The sequence below is a fragment of the Neofelis nebulosa genome, chromosome 2 (genome assembly GCF_028018385.1).
Source record: "Neofelis nebulosa isolate mNeoNeb1 chromosome 2, mNeoNeb1.pri, whole genome shotgun sequence".
In the NCBI taxonomy this organism is placed as follows: Eukaryota; Metazoa; Chordata; class Mammalia; order Carnivora; family Felidae; genus Neofelis; species Neofelis nebulosa.
In genome coordinates this window covers 4,319,663-4,332,692 of record NC_080783.1, presented here as the reverse complement: position 1 = coordinate 4,332,692, position 13,030 = coordinate 4,319,663, and the positions used below count along the sequence as shown (strand labels likewise).

The window sequence follows — 13,030 nt, the reverse complement described above, 5'->3', positions numbered from 1 at the left end:
CCCACAATGTCACTGAAGAAAATTCTGGAACGCTAGCTGCAGAGGATCAGAAGGGGCAGAAGGCAGGAGAGACCGGACGAAAAGAAAGCAGACTCCTGAGACTGACAAGCAGATTTAATATTACCAAGGATTTGGGGATAAGATCCTGGAGGCTCTACAAATGAAGCCAGTTGAGATTTCTAAATGGGCGGGTGGGGTCATCAATAAAAGATAAGGGGCGCTTATCAGACTTCAAAGCGCTTACCACACCAGTCAGCACCAAGGTTGTGCAACGCTCCGGGGAGGCTGCCTCCGTGGGGTGCAGGTGGGGTGACCTGAATCCCACGAAGACCCAACCCGTCGTGAGCAAGGGACGTGGAGGGGGGACTTCCACTGGGGTAAGACGCCCAGATTAATGGCAGAATACAACTAGAATTTAAGAAAGCCTGGACCCTGCTTTGGGACAGACCCAGCCCGGGGAGGCCTCACTGCCCTAGCTCACTCACTGGCTTCCATCCAGGGTCAAGGAAGCAGAAACGCCTCCAAGGCCATGGCTGGGCGGACCCCTCACTGCAGCTCTGGGCCGCAGATTCTCCTTGTGGCTTCAGCCTTTCAAGTCCTGCCTTTTGGGCGGCAGCCTCTTCCTCCCTCACCTGCTGCGTGATCTTGGCTAGAAAGACCAGGCAGAGGTCATTGGTTGATGGCGAACGTTAAGTAGCCGTGTGAGCAGGCCAACCTCCGCATTGTCAGCCTTTTCTCTGGAGACCGACCTTCGCTTCACTGCCCTCCAGTCTCCCTGCTGTCCTGATGTTCCTCGACGTGTGCCCACTGGTCACAGCCCGGCCACTCTCTGGACTGCCAGCAGCCCGGCCACGGTGCCTTGGCCAGGCCAGCCTGGAGACCCCCCACGTCCCCTGGAGACCTACCCCGCCTCGCTGCCCCACAGTCCCCGCATCCTTCTGCTGAACCAGTGCCCGGGCAACATCGTGTGAGACAAGGGATGTGGCAAGATGATTTTGTTTTTTAATTCTTTTTTTAATGTTTATTTTTGAGAGTGAGAGACAGAGCATGAGCAGGGGTGGGGCAGAGAGAGAGGGAGACACAGAATCCGAAGCAGGCTCCAGGCTCTGAGCTGTCAGCACAGAGCCCGATGCGGGGCTCGAACTCACAGACCACGAGATCATGACCTGAGCCGAAGTCGAACGCTTAACCAACGGAGCCACCCAGGCGCCCCAAGATGAGTTTTTAAATAACAACATCAGCGAACTAAAATTCATGTGCTGTGAATTTATCCCTTAAAAGTGCACACATCAGTGGTTTTTGTGTATTCACAACCAACACCTCTAATTTGAGAGCATTTTTTTAAAGTCTATTTATTTATTTTGAGAGAGACAGAGACAGCGCGAGCAGGGGAGGGGCAGAGAGAGAAAGGGGGGAGGGAGAATCCCGAGCAGGCTCTGCACTGTCAGCACAGAGCCCAACATGGGGCTCGAACTCACGAAGCCGTGAGATCATGACCTGAGCGGAAACCAAGAGTCGGACACTTAAGCGACGGAGCGACCCAGGTGCCCTGAGAACATTTTCATCTCCGAGAGGAACCCCGTACCCACTCGCTGTCACCCCCAGCCCGCCTCCTCCTAGCCCCGGGCAACCATTAATCTAGTTTCGGTCTCTATTTGCCTATGGCGGTGGGCACTTCAGGTAAGGACCCACACAGGAGGGGGCCCTTGCCGACTGGCTCCTTTCACTCAGCACGTTTGCCAAGTTCACAGGTGCTTTAACGTGGTATCAAGACCTCCTTCCTGTTTGCCAAATACGTTCCAGGCATACACACACCCCACTCTGCTGGCCCATTCTGCAGGGGAGGGACACAGGGGCTGTTTCTGTCTTTTCATTATTGCGGATGATGCCGCTAAGGGCATTCCTGCACCCGTGTTTGTGTGGACCTGTGTTTTTAGTTTCCTTGGTCATGGCAAGGGGGGTTTTAAAGGTAAAGGTGCCCCATGTTTAGAATCAGAATCTTTCTCCTGGGGTAGCTGGTCTGGGGCTGGTCACTGAACCTCCCAAGTGGCAAATCTGGGTAACAATGTTTCCTCTCTGGATGCCCCCAGGGATTGCTGTGGGACAGGATAACAGATGTGAAAGCGTTCTTGAAAGCTTAACACGCGCCTCGTAAAGAGAAGGTGGCATTTTATCCGTGAGACTGCGTAGAATTTTGTTTAAGTACATGACTGGTTTCGGGGTTGAGCGTATGACCAAGAAATATTACAGATCTTGAGGTCAGGAGGATTGTGGGTGGAGAACACGATACACCAGTTGATAACGAGCAGATTGTTATTTCTAGATTTTGGCAGTTTTTCTGTGACTGGGTGGGTGGGGGAGGGGAAGACTTGACCATTCAGACCTACCGCGTACTTCCATGGAAAATCTGAAGCTTGTAAAATTGGCCGTTCTCCCCCAAATATTTTATTCAGGGTGAGTCTTCAAGTTCTTCTAGCTGTTTGTCCTCTTTCCAGGACATTCCCTTGGCTTTCTTGCTTAAGGGGGGCTCAGCTGTCCTCCCCTGCAGCCTTCACAAAGAGAGGCTCCTCTAACCACAGTGGGGACACAGGGTCAAGGTCCCTGCTCCTCACTGCCACGTCTGGGCCATACGCCCCGTTCCTCCCACCACCCCACTCCCTAGCTTTGAACCTCATTTCATCAGGTGGTATTACCACTGAAGCCCCTCAGTGTCTCCATCGTCTGTCTGCCACCTACACCATTTTTCGAGGCCCCCACAAGACGCCTGCCCCGAGAACAGCATTTGCGGACACACTCTGCCCTCCTCACTTCCCTGGGATAAGTAACAACGCGTCCCTGGAGGCCAGGACCTTAGGCCACCCGCTGGGGCTCATGCCCCCCCACTAACATCACCCCACTTCTCCCTTCTCCAGGCCCCACAGCCTTTCACCAGCGTATAGCAAAACATTTTTTTAAATATTTGTTTTTGAGAGACAGAGAGAGAGAGAGAGAGAGAGAGAGAGAGAGACAGGGAATGAGCAGGGGAAGGGCAGAGAGAGAGAGGGAGACACAGAACCTGACGCAGGCTCCAGGCTCCCAGCTATCAGCACAGAGCCCGACGCAGGGCTCGAACACACGAACCGCGAGATCATGCCCTGAGCCGAAGTCAGACGCTCAACCACCCAGCCGCCCCTTAAAGCAAAACTCCTTCAAAAAGTTGGCGGTGCTCACTGTCTACAATGTCTCCCCCTCCCACTCCCGGCCACCTCCGTGCCGCATCCCCACTGAGGGTCAAGGGTACCTACCACCTGACCCCCCGCTGCTAAATGGATGGTCCTTTTCGGTTCTCCTCTGACTGTCCTCAGCAGTGTCTGAGTGTGTCACTCCCGGCTCTGGGAGAAACATTACTTCTTGTTCACCTGGCTTCCGGGGCCCCGCGAGTTTGCTTCTTCCTCACTGATCACACCTTCGATCCCTTTGCTGGTATCTGGTCCCCAGTCTCTTGCCACCGATGATTCAAAGCTCAAGGCTTCGTCCTCAGACCCCGCTCTCTCTTTGTCTACCCTCATTCCGTGTTAATAAAGCCCATGTACATACCAACACCCGTCGAGCTTCTATTTCACACGCAGACCTCTCTCCTGAACTCGAGGCTTGACCCTCCAATGGCCTACTTGACCTCTGTGTGATGTCCAACTGGCTCTTCAAACTCAACACCTGCACGACAGAGCCCCTGACCTTCCCCACCTGCAACATCTCAGCAGGCCCTTGGCCTCTCTGCTCTGGTTTTCTCACCTAAAAACAGGGTTAGAAATAGCAAGCATTGGGGCGCCTGGGTGGCTCAGTCGGTTGGGCATCCGACTTCGGCTCAGGTCACGATCTCGCTGTCCGTGAGTTCGAGCCCCGCGTCGGGCTCTGTGCCGACAGCTCAGGGCCTGGAGCTGCTTTGGATTCTGTGTCTCCCTCTCTCTCTGCCCCTCCCCCGTTCATGCTCTGTCTCTCTCTGTCTCAAAAATAAACATTAAAAAAAAAAAAAGAAATAGCAAGCATGCACGCTTGAGCAACGGACCCTGGCCTGGCGTCGTGGACGCGCTGTGTATGAACTACTTGTCTATTTGTGCCTGTTTCCTTAGCTGTAAAACGGGAAAAAAACAAAAAACAAAAAACCAACAACAGTAACAAGTCCTACATGGTAGGGGTGTGGTGAACAATGTGGTACCACAAAGCTTCCGTAACTCCTTTCTTGACTTAATATGGGCCTCGCGTGTTTTCACAAAGCAATCCATTCACTACTGAGCCAGGTCAAGGGAAAAGCAGGCCAAGTACCGAACCTACTGAGGGTACTGCTTCCTCGAAAACACAGCGGCGAGGGCTTGGCAGACACGAGCAACGGGCTTCCGGGAGCGCATCTTCATGGGCGGAGAGGGTGGTGGGCCCGGGAGGAGCGACACCTAAGCGGATGGCCTTCCGTGTCCCCAAGAAGCGGACACTCTATACTGGGCCCATGTTTGGTGCAATATAAGAAGGAGGGTGGGAGAGAGAAGAAAAGAAAAAAAGAAAAGAAGCAGAACAAGCTATCCTTCCGTCTGAAGAAGCCCACCCCATGCCTCTAAGCCGGCAGCCCATAACTTACGCGTTCGACATGGCTGGCTACTTTCCCTCTTTCCCTCGCCCGCCTGGAAGCTCTTCCTTGTCCCTCCGAGGGGCGGCCGGCTAGCAGGGGTCGGGACACCGCCAGGGGCGTCCACGGAGAGGTCCTTCCGGAGGAGGGGGGACAGCGATCGGAGAGATCCTCTCACTTTGGGCAGGAAAAGGCGACAACCTGCAGATACGCGCAGGCACCGAGGGGGATTCGAACGTTCCCGTCGCCACCCCGAGGCTCCGGGACCTTACCGTAGCCACTGGACGCGACGCGAGGCGGAACCTAGCAACCGAGACGCTGCGCATGCGCAGTGCCGGCTCACTCCGGCCCGGCGCGCGCCCCGCCCCCTGAGCTCCAGGCGCCTGCGCTGCTGCCTGGTTTCCGTGGCAACCGCGCAGGGGCGCCGAGGAACGCTGGTCCCGCGGAGGGGAGGTGCCGCCCGGTAGGGAGGCGGGGCTCCCGGAGGGCACCGCTGGGGACCTGCCCCCGGGGGCCACCCCGGGTGCCTCCCACCGGCTCGTCGTCCTCCGCGTCGTCTTCCCGCTTTCCTGTTTGCCCCGTTTTCATCCACCTTCAGATATGTGGCCTTGGACCAGGTCCTTGATTGTAGCCTCAGTCTCCCATCTGTAAAATGGGATAACAGCCGTTCATTTGTTCCAACCTTTACTGGGCTTCTCTGGGCCAAGCGCAGACTTAGGTTCTGGGGATACAGGACAAGCAGTCCCGTCCTTCTGGGACGGGATGAAAACGAGGCGAGGAGCTAGTGTGTTGTAAATGGAAAATGCTGTGTGGATGTTAGTTAGCAGCAAGTCGCCATGAGGGTCTGCGTTCATTGCCCTTCTTCCTTCTTCTTTGGGAACTATTGAGATTTATTGGCAAATTCTAGAACCCGCAGTCCCTGCAGGAATATATTCAGGACCAACGCGGCGCCGAGAGCCTGGAGAAGATAACCCACCTAAAAAATAACAGCCTGAGTCTGGATCACAGAATCTGGCTCCCACCATCGCTAATGAAGTGAACAAAAGAGTCGCATAAATCAGCAAAAGAAAGAAAGAACTAAAAACTTAAGTACAGCTTTGTGCTACAAATGTCAAAAACGGTACTCAGTGAACTAGAAGCCCGCTGCCGATCACGGCATCTGAATCTCATTCCCATTCCGCACAAATCCCTACCAGGGAAGGAAACCAAGTAGACAAAATACCACGAGTTTTTGGTGACTCCACCGAGCGGGAGGGTGAGCACAGAAGCAAACCACCAGGGAAACGCAGGGGAGACAAAACTATTGTGAATAGAAAGCGGCCCCTGCTGCCCCAGGACCCGACCAGAGCTGGGAAAAAGCACTAGGGCTTGCCACTTTCTAGGCCTTTGCACCGAGTTGAGGCAGAGATTCAAAGTCCAAGGACATTTTTGTCACAGGGACTGGGTAGGCTTCTAACAAGGGTGGGGGCAGGAGTTTAGCAGAATTGCACTCTTGCACACAGCCAGGGGGCCAGCCCTAGTCCTCACTGTATATACATACAGGTCATGGAAACATGGGTAAAAATGCAATCTTCCAGCTCTCAAACTCGTTCAGGTACAGTGAGAAAGCAGCCGAGGAAAATCTGTTCACATATTTGAACAAATAGAAGGTTTTACAAAGAGCAATCCATTTTAATATGAACAAGACAGAAGCAGTAAGTCCACTACCCAAGCTGAAGGCTTTCGTAACAGGGGAAGCAATAAAAAAAGAATTACAGTGCGGGCGAGACAGATGAAGAACCTAGCCCGGAAGAAAATGTAAGCAAAGAGAAGAAAATTCGTCACATGTGTCCCAGGTTCTAGAACAAATTAATATGACCATTAGCTGAAGAGAATAAGGGCTGAAAGAAATGATGAAATGGCACAATGAGAAGAGAAGGATTCTACAGCTAAGGCAACGAAACGAAAATCAGAAACACCCACCAGAGAAACCAAATTAGAAAGACCAAGAAATAGACTGGGCGGCATGTCCGTCCACTGGAGTAACACTCAGCCACACGAAGGCATGAGTGGCCAACACCTGCAGCAACGTGGAGGAACCCTGAAGACCTTAGGCGAAGGAAGACAGGCCGGGTACCAAAGGACAGATCCTGCGTGGCGTCCCTTCGCATGACATCCCTATTGTGGCAAATTTACAGAGACAGAGGTAGGTTCGAGGTGAGCAGGGGCCGGGGGAGGGAGGGCGTGGGGGTGTCAGTGCCTAATGGGTGTGGAGCTTCCGGTGGGGGTGATGGGAAATCTTGGAAATAGTGCCGATGGCCCCGCGGCATTGTGGACATGGTCCATGGCATCCAACCGCACGCTTAAAATGGCAAGTTTTATGTCACGTGTACACGAATTAGGACCTGGGCGTTTTGAGCAGGTGGCCGAGAGCGGAGGAGACCATGTACTGAGACCAAGTACTGAGAAAGTGTCATTCACAGGAGCCGTGGTGTGGCGTGGAGGGAAAATCAGAGATGACCCTGAAGGCCCAGTGCCGGTGATGGGCAGGGAGGCCGGGCTGCTGGCAGAATGGGAGGCGGCTTTGGGCTGCTTCACGTGGGGGGGCACCTGCAAGACGGGAGCAGAGGGCAAGGGTGACCGCTGGCACGGCTTAGTGAGGAAGACGAGGCAGGACAGCAGCCCCAGAGGGGCCACCGGGACGTGCAGGCTTGTTGTCCCGGGTCCCGGGACCCTCCTGGGTCTAGTTCTAGATTTCCTGAAAGTCCCGCCTGGGGATGCTGCTTATCACACCCCCCACGTCCTCAGAGCGTGCTGTGGCTCCTTGAGTGGTTTTATGTTGCCGCGTGCTGATAGCTGTCGTTTCCTCACGGGCTCAGGTAGAGGAGTCCCCCAACGATGCGTTTACGCGGGGTGCGACTTCAAGGCTGGGGGACAGGAAGCGCCGGCCTCTGGGTCAGCTCCCGTACGTGTCTGGGGAGACCCGCGGGTCCGCAGGCGGCGAAGGCAGGACAGATAAGGATGGAAAGGTGTAAGGTTCAAAGTCCATTGGAAGGACTTCTCTCAAATGTAAGGCACGTTTTCTAGGCTTCTAAGCATAAAATGTCATTCCTCCTAAGAGGCGTATTTTAACCTGTCAGATGCCAAACCCTCTGCCGTGACATGCCCCCTTTTACGTCTGATGTTATGTCTGCACAAAAGCTAACGGGTGGCACGGGGAGCCTTTTACGTTTGCATACAGAACTGGAAGTGAAGAGAGTATTCATTTCTTCCGATCATGGTTCTGAAAGTAAATGTTGGCAGACCCCTGGTGTCCCAAGACCCGCCATTTACACTCTTGACTCCTCCTGACCAACGTCCGATGTCAGCGACATGTTACAATTTATAGCAGGGGCAATTCTCCTTACCTCAAAGGATTATTGTAAGAATTCAATGAATAATGGATGCAGGGCACTTGGCACACGTTAGGACCCACCTGCTGTTACGTGGCAGCTAATCCCTTAAGCTGCTGGGGTTGCCAAGGTGTCCGCTCAAAATCCACATCTCAATTAGCAGCATTTCTGATTTGGGGGTTTGCGGTGATCGTGGGAGGAATCCCAGATGTCGAGGATCTGATGCATGCAGGTTTTTCCGTGGGGTGCGCGTAGCAGAGATATTGGCTTAATACCAGTGATAGGTACACACTCGACCCTGCAGCTGAAATCTACGTGCCCGAACAGCAGAGCATTTAGTTCTGAAACTTGCCTTCTCTCCAGTCTATCACAATAACATATCAAAGGATATCGGACTGGAAATGAGTCTTATTTGATGGATTTTGTTGAGCATATGCTAGGAAACAGATTTAAAATGGCTGTTAGTAATCCGAACGTTATGGTCTGGTTGGAATTCAGACTAATGATACAAACAGCAAAGTTATTTTACGTCAAATAAGCATCACTTCCCCTGGGAAATGAGTGTGTGTGTGTGTGTGTGTGTGTGTGTGTGTGTGTGTGTGTGCTTCTTATAAGCTGCTGTATTATCTATAAATAAAACTGTCCAGCGTGAGAAAAAAATGAAAAGGAACTAGCCAAAGACAGGATGTTTTTTATTATTATTATTGTTATTATCCTGTTTTTTTTTCCCACAAACATTGAGGCAGCTTTTGGAACCCAGGTGCAAAGGAGGTCACTCCTCATTGTTTTAACACCTGCTGTCTTTTAAAATGAACATGATTCCCACAAGCCATTGATAAATTCAGTCTTAAAACTGCCTCAGAAATGACTGATCCTACTTCCGAATAACTAGCACGTGCCCGTCCAATTTGCTTTGTTTTGTTGTGTTTCTGTTTGACTCTCAAACCGTTTCCCTCCTCTTGTGTGATTTTCACAATGCTCCTAGCAAAACAATAGCTCTTGATACCCAGGGTAGAAAGCTAATTGCAATTAAAAGCCGCGTGGCGCATAAAACAAAAGCGATAACATTAATGAGAGGTGTTTTGAGACTTAAATTGCCAGGGGCCCTGAGTGCATCAGTAAGATGCAGTTTAACGGCAGAGAAAATACTTAGTTAATCTACTCATTTATCGTAGTCCACGGCCGGACTTAATAGGAATAGAATCTCCATTTAAAGAAATCAGGCAGAAGCCTAGTGAGACGTTCACGTGCACGTTCGAACCCCGTCTGTCTTCCAGCCGTTTCTCTGTTGCTCCTTTGTTTATCCCTGCTCCCTGCAAATGCCACACCTCTCTGAGAAGCGGTGCTGCCCTGTAGCAGGGCAGGGTGCCAGGGACCTCACGGCACTCGGCATGGGCTCGTCGCAGACCCCACGGGGCGTCTTCCTGGTTCAAATACCCAGTGCAGCCTGTTGATGCTGGGCTGAGCCTTAAGCGGTAAAGCCATCCTGGTCATGTGCCTGCCTCCTGTCTTCCCAGCGGGTTGCTGACTTCTGCGTTTCTACGCTGTGGATACGATTTCAGACTTTTTAGTTATCTGACACACGAAATGCAGATGAACATAGTAAGAGCTATGTTGATGGGCCCCCCGGGTGGTTCCGTCGGTGAAGCGTCCGACTTCTGCTCAGGTCACGATCTCGCGGTTCCAAGGTTCAAGCCCGGCGTCAGGCTCTGTGCTCTTAGCACAGAGCTGAGAGCACAGAGCCTGCTTGGGATTCCCTCTCTCCCTCTCTCTCTGCCCCTGCCCTGCTCACAAGCTTGCTCTCTCTCTCAAAATAAATAGATAAACTTAAAATAAAATTACCTTTTATTACAGTCAATGCAGAAGAGGACGCAGCTCTCCAGCCTACTGCTCGAGGAGTTTTCCCAGTCTGCAAACACTCATAAGTACATCGACCGAGACACAGACGAGCAGGATCCCCCAAGTGCTCTGTGCCCTTCCTAATCGCATCCTGTGTCGTTTCCCCACAGGCAGGCATTACCCGACTGACGCCAATGAGTACTTCTCCCTTATAAAGGAAGACTTTGTGAAGTTGTCCTGAGGAAGAGAGAGAGAGAGGAGAGGGAGAGGGAGAGTGAGATCTCCAGTTTTTCGAGTGGCAGTTTTTGTTGTTCCACACGCTTACCAACACTTGGAATTTCCTGTCTTTTTTCTTTGAAATCGTGGTGTCGTCATCTCCTTGTGTTTGTGATTGGCATTTCTCGGATGGGTCACGGTGCTGAGAACCTTTTCACGTGCCCGTCTGGCCCTTTGGATATCCTTTGTTGTGTTTTCGTGAAGCACCAGTGGAAATCACTGAGCAAACTTTCACTAGAATTCCGTCTTTTCCTTACCCATTTTTAGAAGATATTTGCACATTCTGACATCAGCCCACGTTTAATATATTTATTGAGAATAGCTCCTGTCACCACATGGTTTGCTTTTTCTCTCTCTTAATGATGTCTTCTGGTGAATAGCATCTCCTAATTTTAATAAAGCCTAACATATCCATCTGTTTCTCTATGATTAGTGATTTTTTTGTGTTCTGTTTAAGAACTTGTTTTTGCCTACTTCAAGGTGATGAAATATTCCTCTGTGTTGTCTTCCCGAAGCTGTACTGTCTTACTTTTCACATTTAGATCTATAATTTATGTAGAATTAGTGTTTTGGGGCGCCTGGGTAGCTCAGTCGGTTGATTAAGTATCCGAGTGCAGCTCAGGTCATGATCTCACGGTTCGTGGGTTTGAGCCCCGTGTCAGGATCTGTGCTCGGAACCTGGAGCCTGCTTCGGATTCTGTGTTTCCCTCTCTCTGCCCCTCCCACACTCATGCTCTATCTCTGTCTCTGTCTCAAAAATGATATAATATACCATTAAAAAATTTAAAAAAAGAATTAGTTTTTCCATGAAGTGTGAAATAGAGATTAAATCTTGTTTTTTTTTTTCCCTGTAGGAACTTCCAAATCTACCAGCCCTGTTCACAAGAAGACCACCTTTCCCCCTGCTCTTCTGTGGTACCCTTCTCATGAATCCAGTGTCTGGATAAGCATGGGTGTCTTTCTGAAAGGGTGTTGAACTTTGCTGATGTTTTTGGAGTCTTTGATAGGATCATATGATTTCCCCCTTTATTCTGTTAATGTAGGGAAGTACATTGTTTGATTTTTGAATGCATAGCTGGGAGAAACCCCACCTGATGGGTTGTCCTTATCATGCACCTGCTACACTTTATATATAAGATATTGTTGAGGAGGTTTGCACCTGCATTCATGAAGGATAGGAGTCTGTGATTTTCTTTGACAGCCGTGTGAGATTTTGCTCTCATGGTAATGTTAGCTTCGTAAAATAAGTTGGGGAATGTTCCCTTTTTTTCCTGTATTTTTTTAAAAGTTTGCATAGGGTGGTTGTTATTTCTTTCTGAAAGGTTTGCTGGACATGATCTGGACCCGAGGTTGTCTTTGTGAGAAGGTTTTTAAAATTAAGAACTCAATGTCTCTAATAGATATAGTGCTATCTGGGTTTTCCATTTCTTCTTAGTTTTGGAAGCTGTGTGGTTCAGGCTACCTGATCATTTTATGTAACTTGTGGAACTTATGATAGTAAGTTGGTTGTGATATTCCTTTACCATCCTTTTAATACCTGTGTGATTGGTGATGATATTTCTTTTGCCATTCATAATAGTTTCAGTTTATGTTTTCTCTTTTTCCCTGATGAGTCTTGCTAGGGGTTATCATTTTTATTAATACAGCCAAAGAAGCAAACTTTGGTTTTAATAATTATCTATATACTAAATATAATATAATATAATATAATATAATATAATATAATATAATATATATATATCTTTATTATTTGTTTTCTATATTAGCTTTATATTGCTGCATAACAGATTATCCTGACCTAGTGTCTTAGAACAGTATACATTTGTTATCTCAGCATCTGTGTGGATATAAAATCTGCTCACAGCACAGTGGTGCCTCTAGCCATAGGCTCCTCACAGGCTATACTCACGGGGGAAGCTGTGATGTGGTCTCATCTGGAGGCTCAGCCGTGGGGGAGTTGGCGTCCAGCTTACTTAGGACTTTGTTGGCAGGACCAAATGCAGGACCAAATTTGTCCTGAGCTGTTGGACTGGAGAATTCCATTCTGGGTTGGCTGTCATCTGGAGGTCTCCCTCAGCTCCTTCCCGTAGGGGCCTCTCTGTAGGGCGGCTCACAGAACAGAAGTCGGCCCCACCAGAGGGAGCAAGAGAGAGAGGGTGGGCAGGACGGCAGCCAAAGTCTTTCTTCGACCTAATCTTGCAAATGATTGCATCACTTTTGCTTCTGTCTTCTCTTGGTTGCTGTACCACGCATTGTTTGAAAATGCCTGCAAAATGTTAACACACAACTTTTGCCCGACTGCGTAGTTGTTCATGGCAGGAGGGCTGGCACAGTACCAGTTAATTCATCGGGGCTGGACAGAACTAGGGTGATTTTTATTTTAATAAATAATTGCCTGTCACCCAGCTCTCTCTGCTGAATGTCTTGGGACTCTGAAAGTGGTCCTGGTTCCCTCATGGTCAGAGTCTAGCACAAAGGCCTTGTCCTCACTCTCACGCTGGCCTGTGTGCCAGCCTGGACGATCACCTACCAAACCCAATCGCGTTCTCTCATCTGCGGAACAATGCAGGGATCTCTGGTGAGGAGGAAGTTCTATTTTCCACGGAACCAGCAGTGGGGGTGGGGTTACCTCTATTTCTGCTTGCTTCAAGGCCTGGATGAATTGGCAAGAGGCTGAATTAAGGTCCTCTTCCCCCCCCACCCTTTTTCTTTGTTTTTTTTTTTTTGTGACTTGTAGGCTGTAATACCATTAAATGATATCCTGGGTACAGAATTCAGGCAGAGGTAACTGGAGAAAAGAAATGGTCAGATGTGAAGAAAAGGAAACAGAAACAAAAACAAAAACAAAGAACAAAAAAAGAGAATTAGATAAAAGTCCTAGAAGATGATGGGGTGCCTGGGTGGCTCAGTCGGTTAGGCATCCAACCTCGGCTCAAGTCACGATCTC

The 13,030-nt window shown here is 50.1% G+C and overlaps 1 protein-coding gene and 1 long non-coding RNA gene across 3 annotated transcripts in view; one reads left to right on the top strand and one right to left on the bottom strand.

Annotated features, from left to right (window-relative positions):
- The window catches only part of IQCA1 (IQ motif containing with AAA domain 1), a 153,308-nt gene extending 148,316 nt beyond the window's left edge, over positions 1-4,992 (bottom strand). For both annotated transcript variants that reach the window (XM_058700248.1, XM_058700256.1), the window contains exon 1: positions 4,610-4,992. In XM_058700248.1, the coding sequence (XP_058556231.1) occupies positions 4,610-4,620 (11 nt within the window). In that variant the 5' untranslated portion in view covers positions 4,621-4,992. The remainder of the gene's footprint in view (positions 1-4,609) is intronic.
- A 40-nt stretch (positions 4,993-5,032) lies between these two features.
- LOC131495377 (uncharacterized) lies at positions 5,033-10,497 on the top strand. Its single transcript, XR_009253921.1, has 2 exons — positions 5,033-6,782; positions 9,823-10,497. It is a non-coding gene; the product is annotated as an uncharacterized LOC131495377 (long non-coding RNA).
- The last annotated feature ends 2,533 nt before the right edge of the window (positions 10,498-13,030 follow it).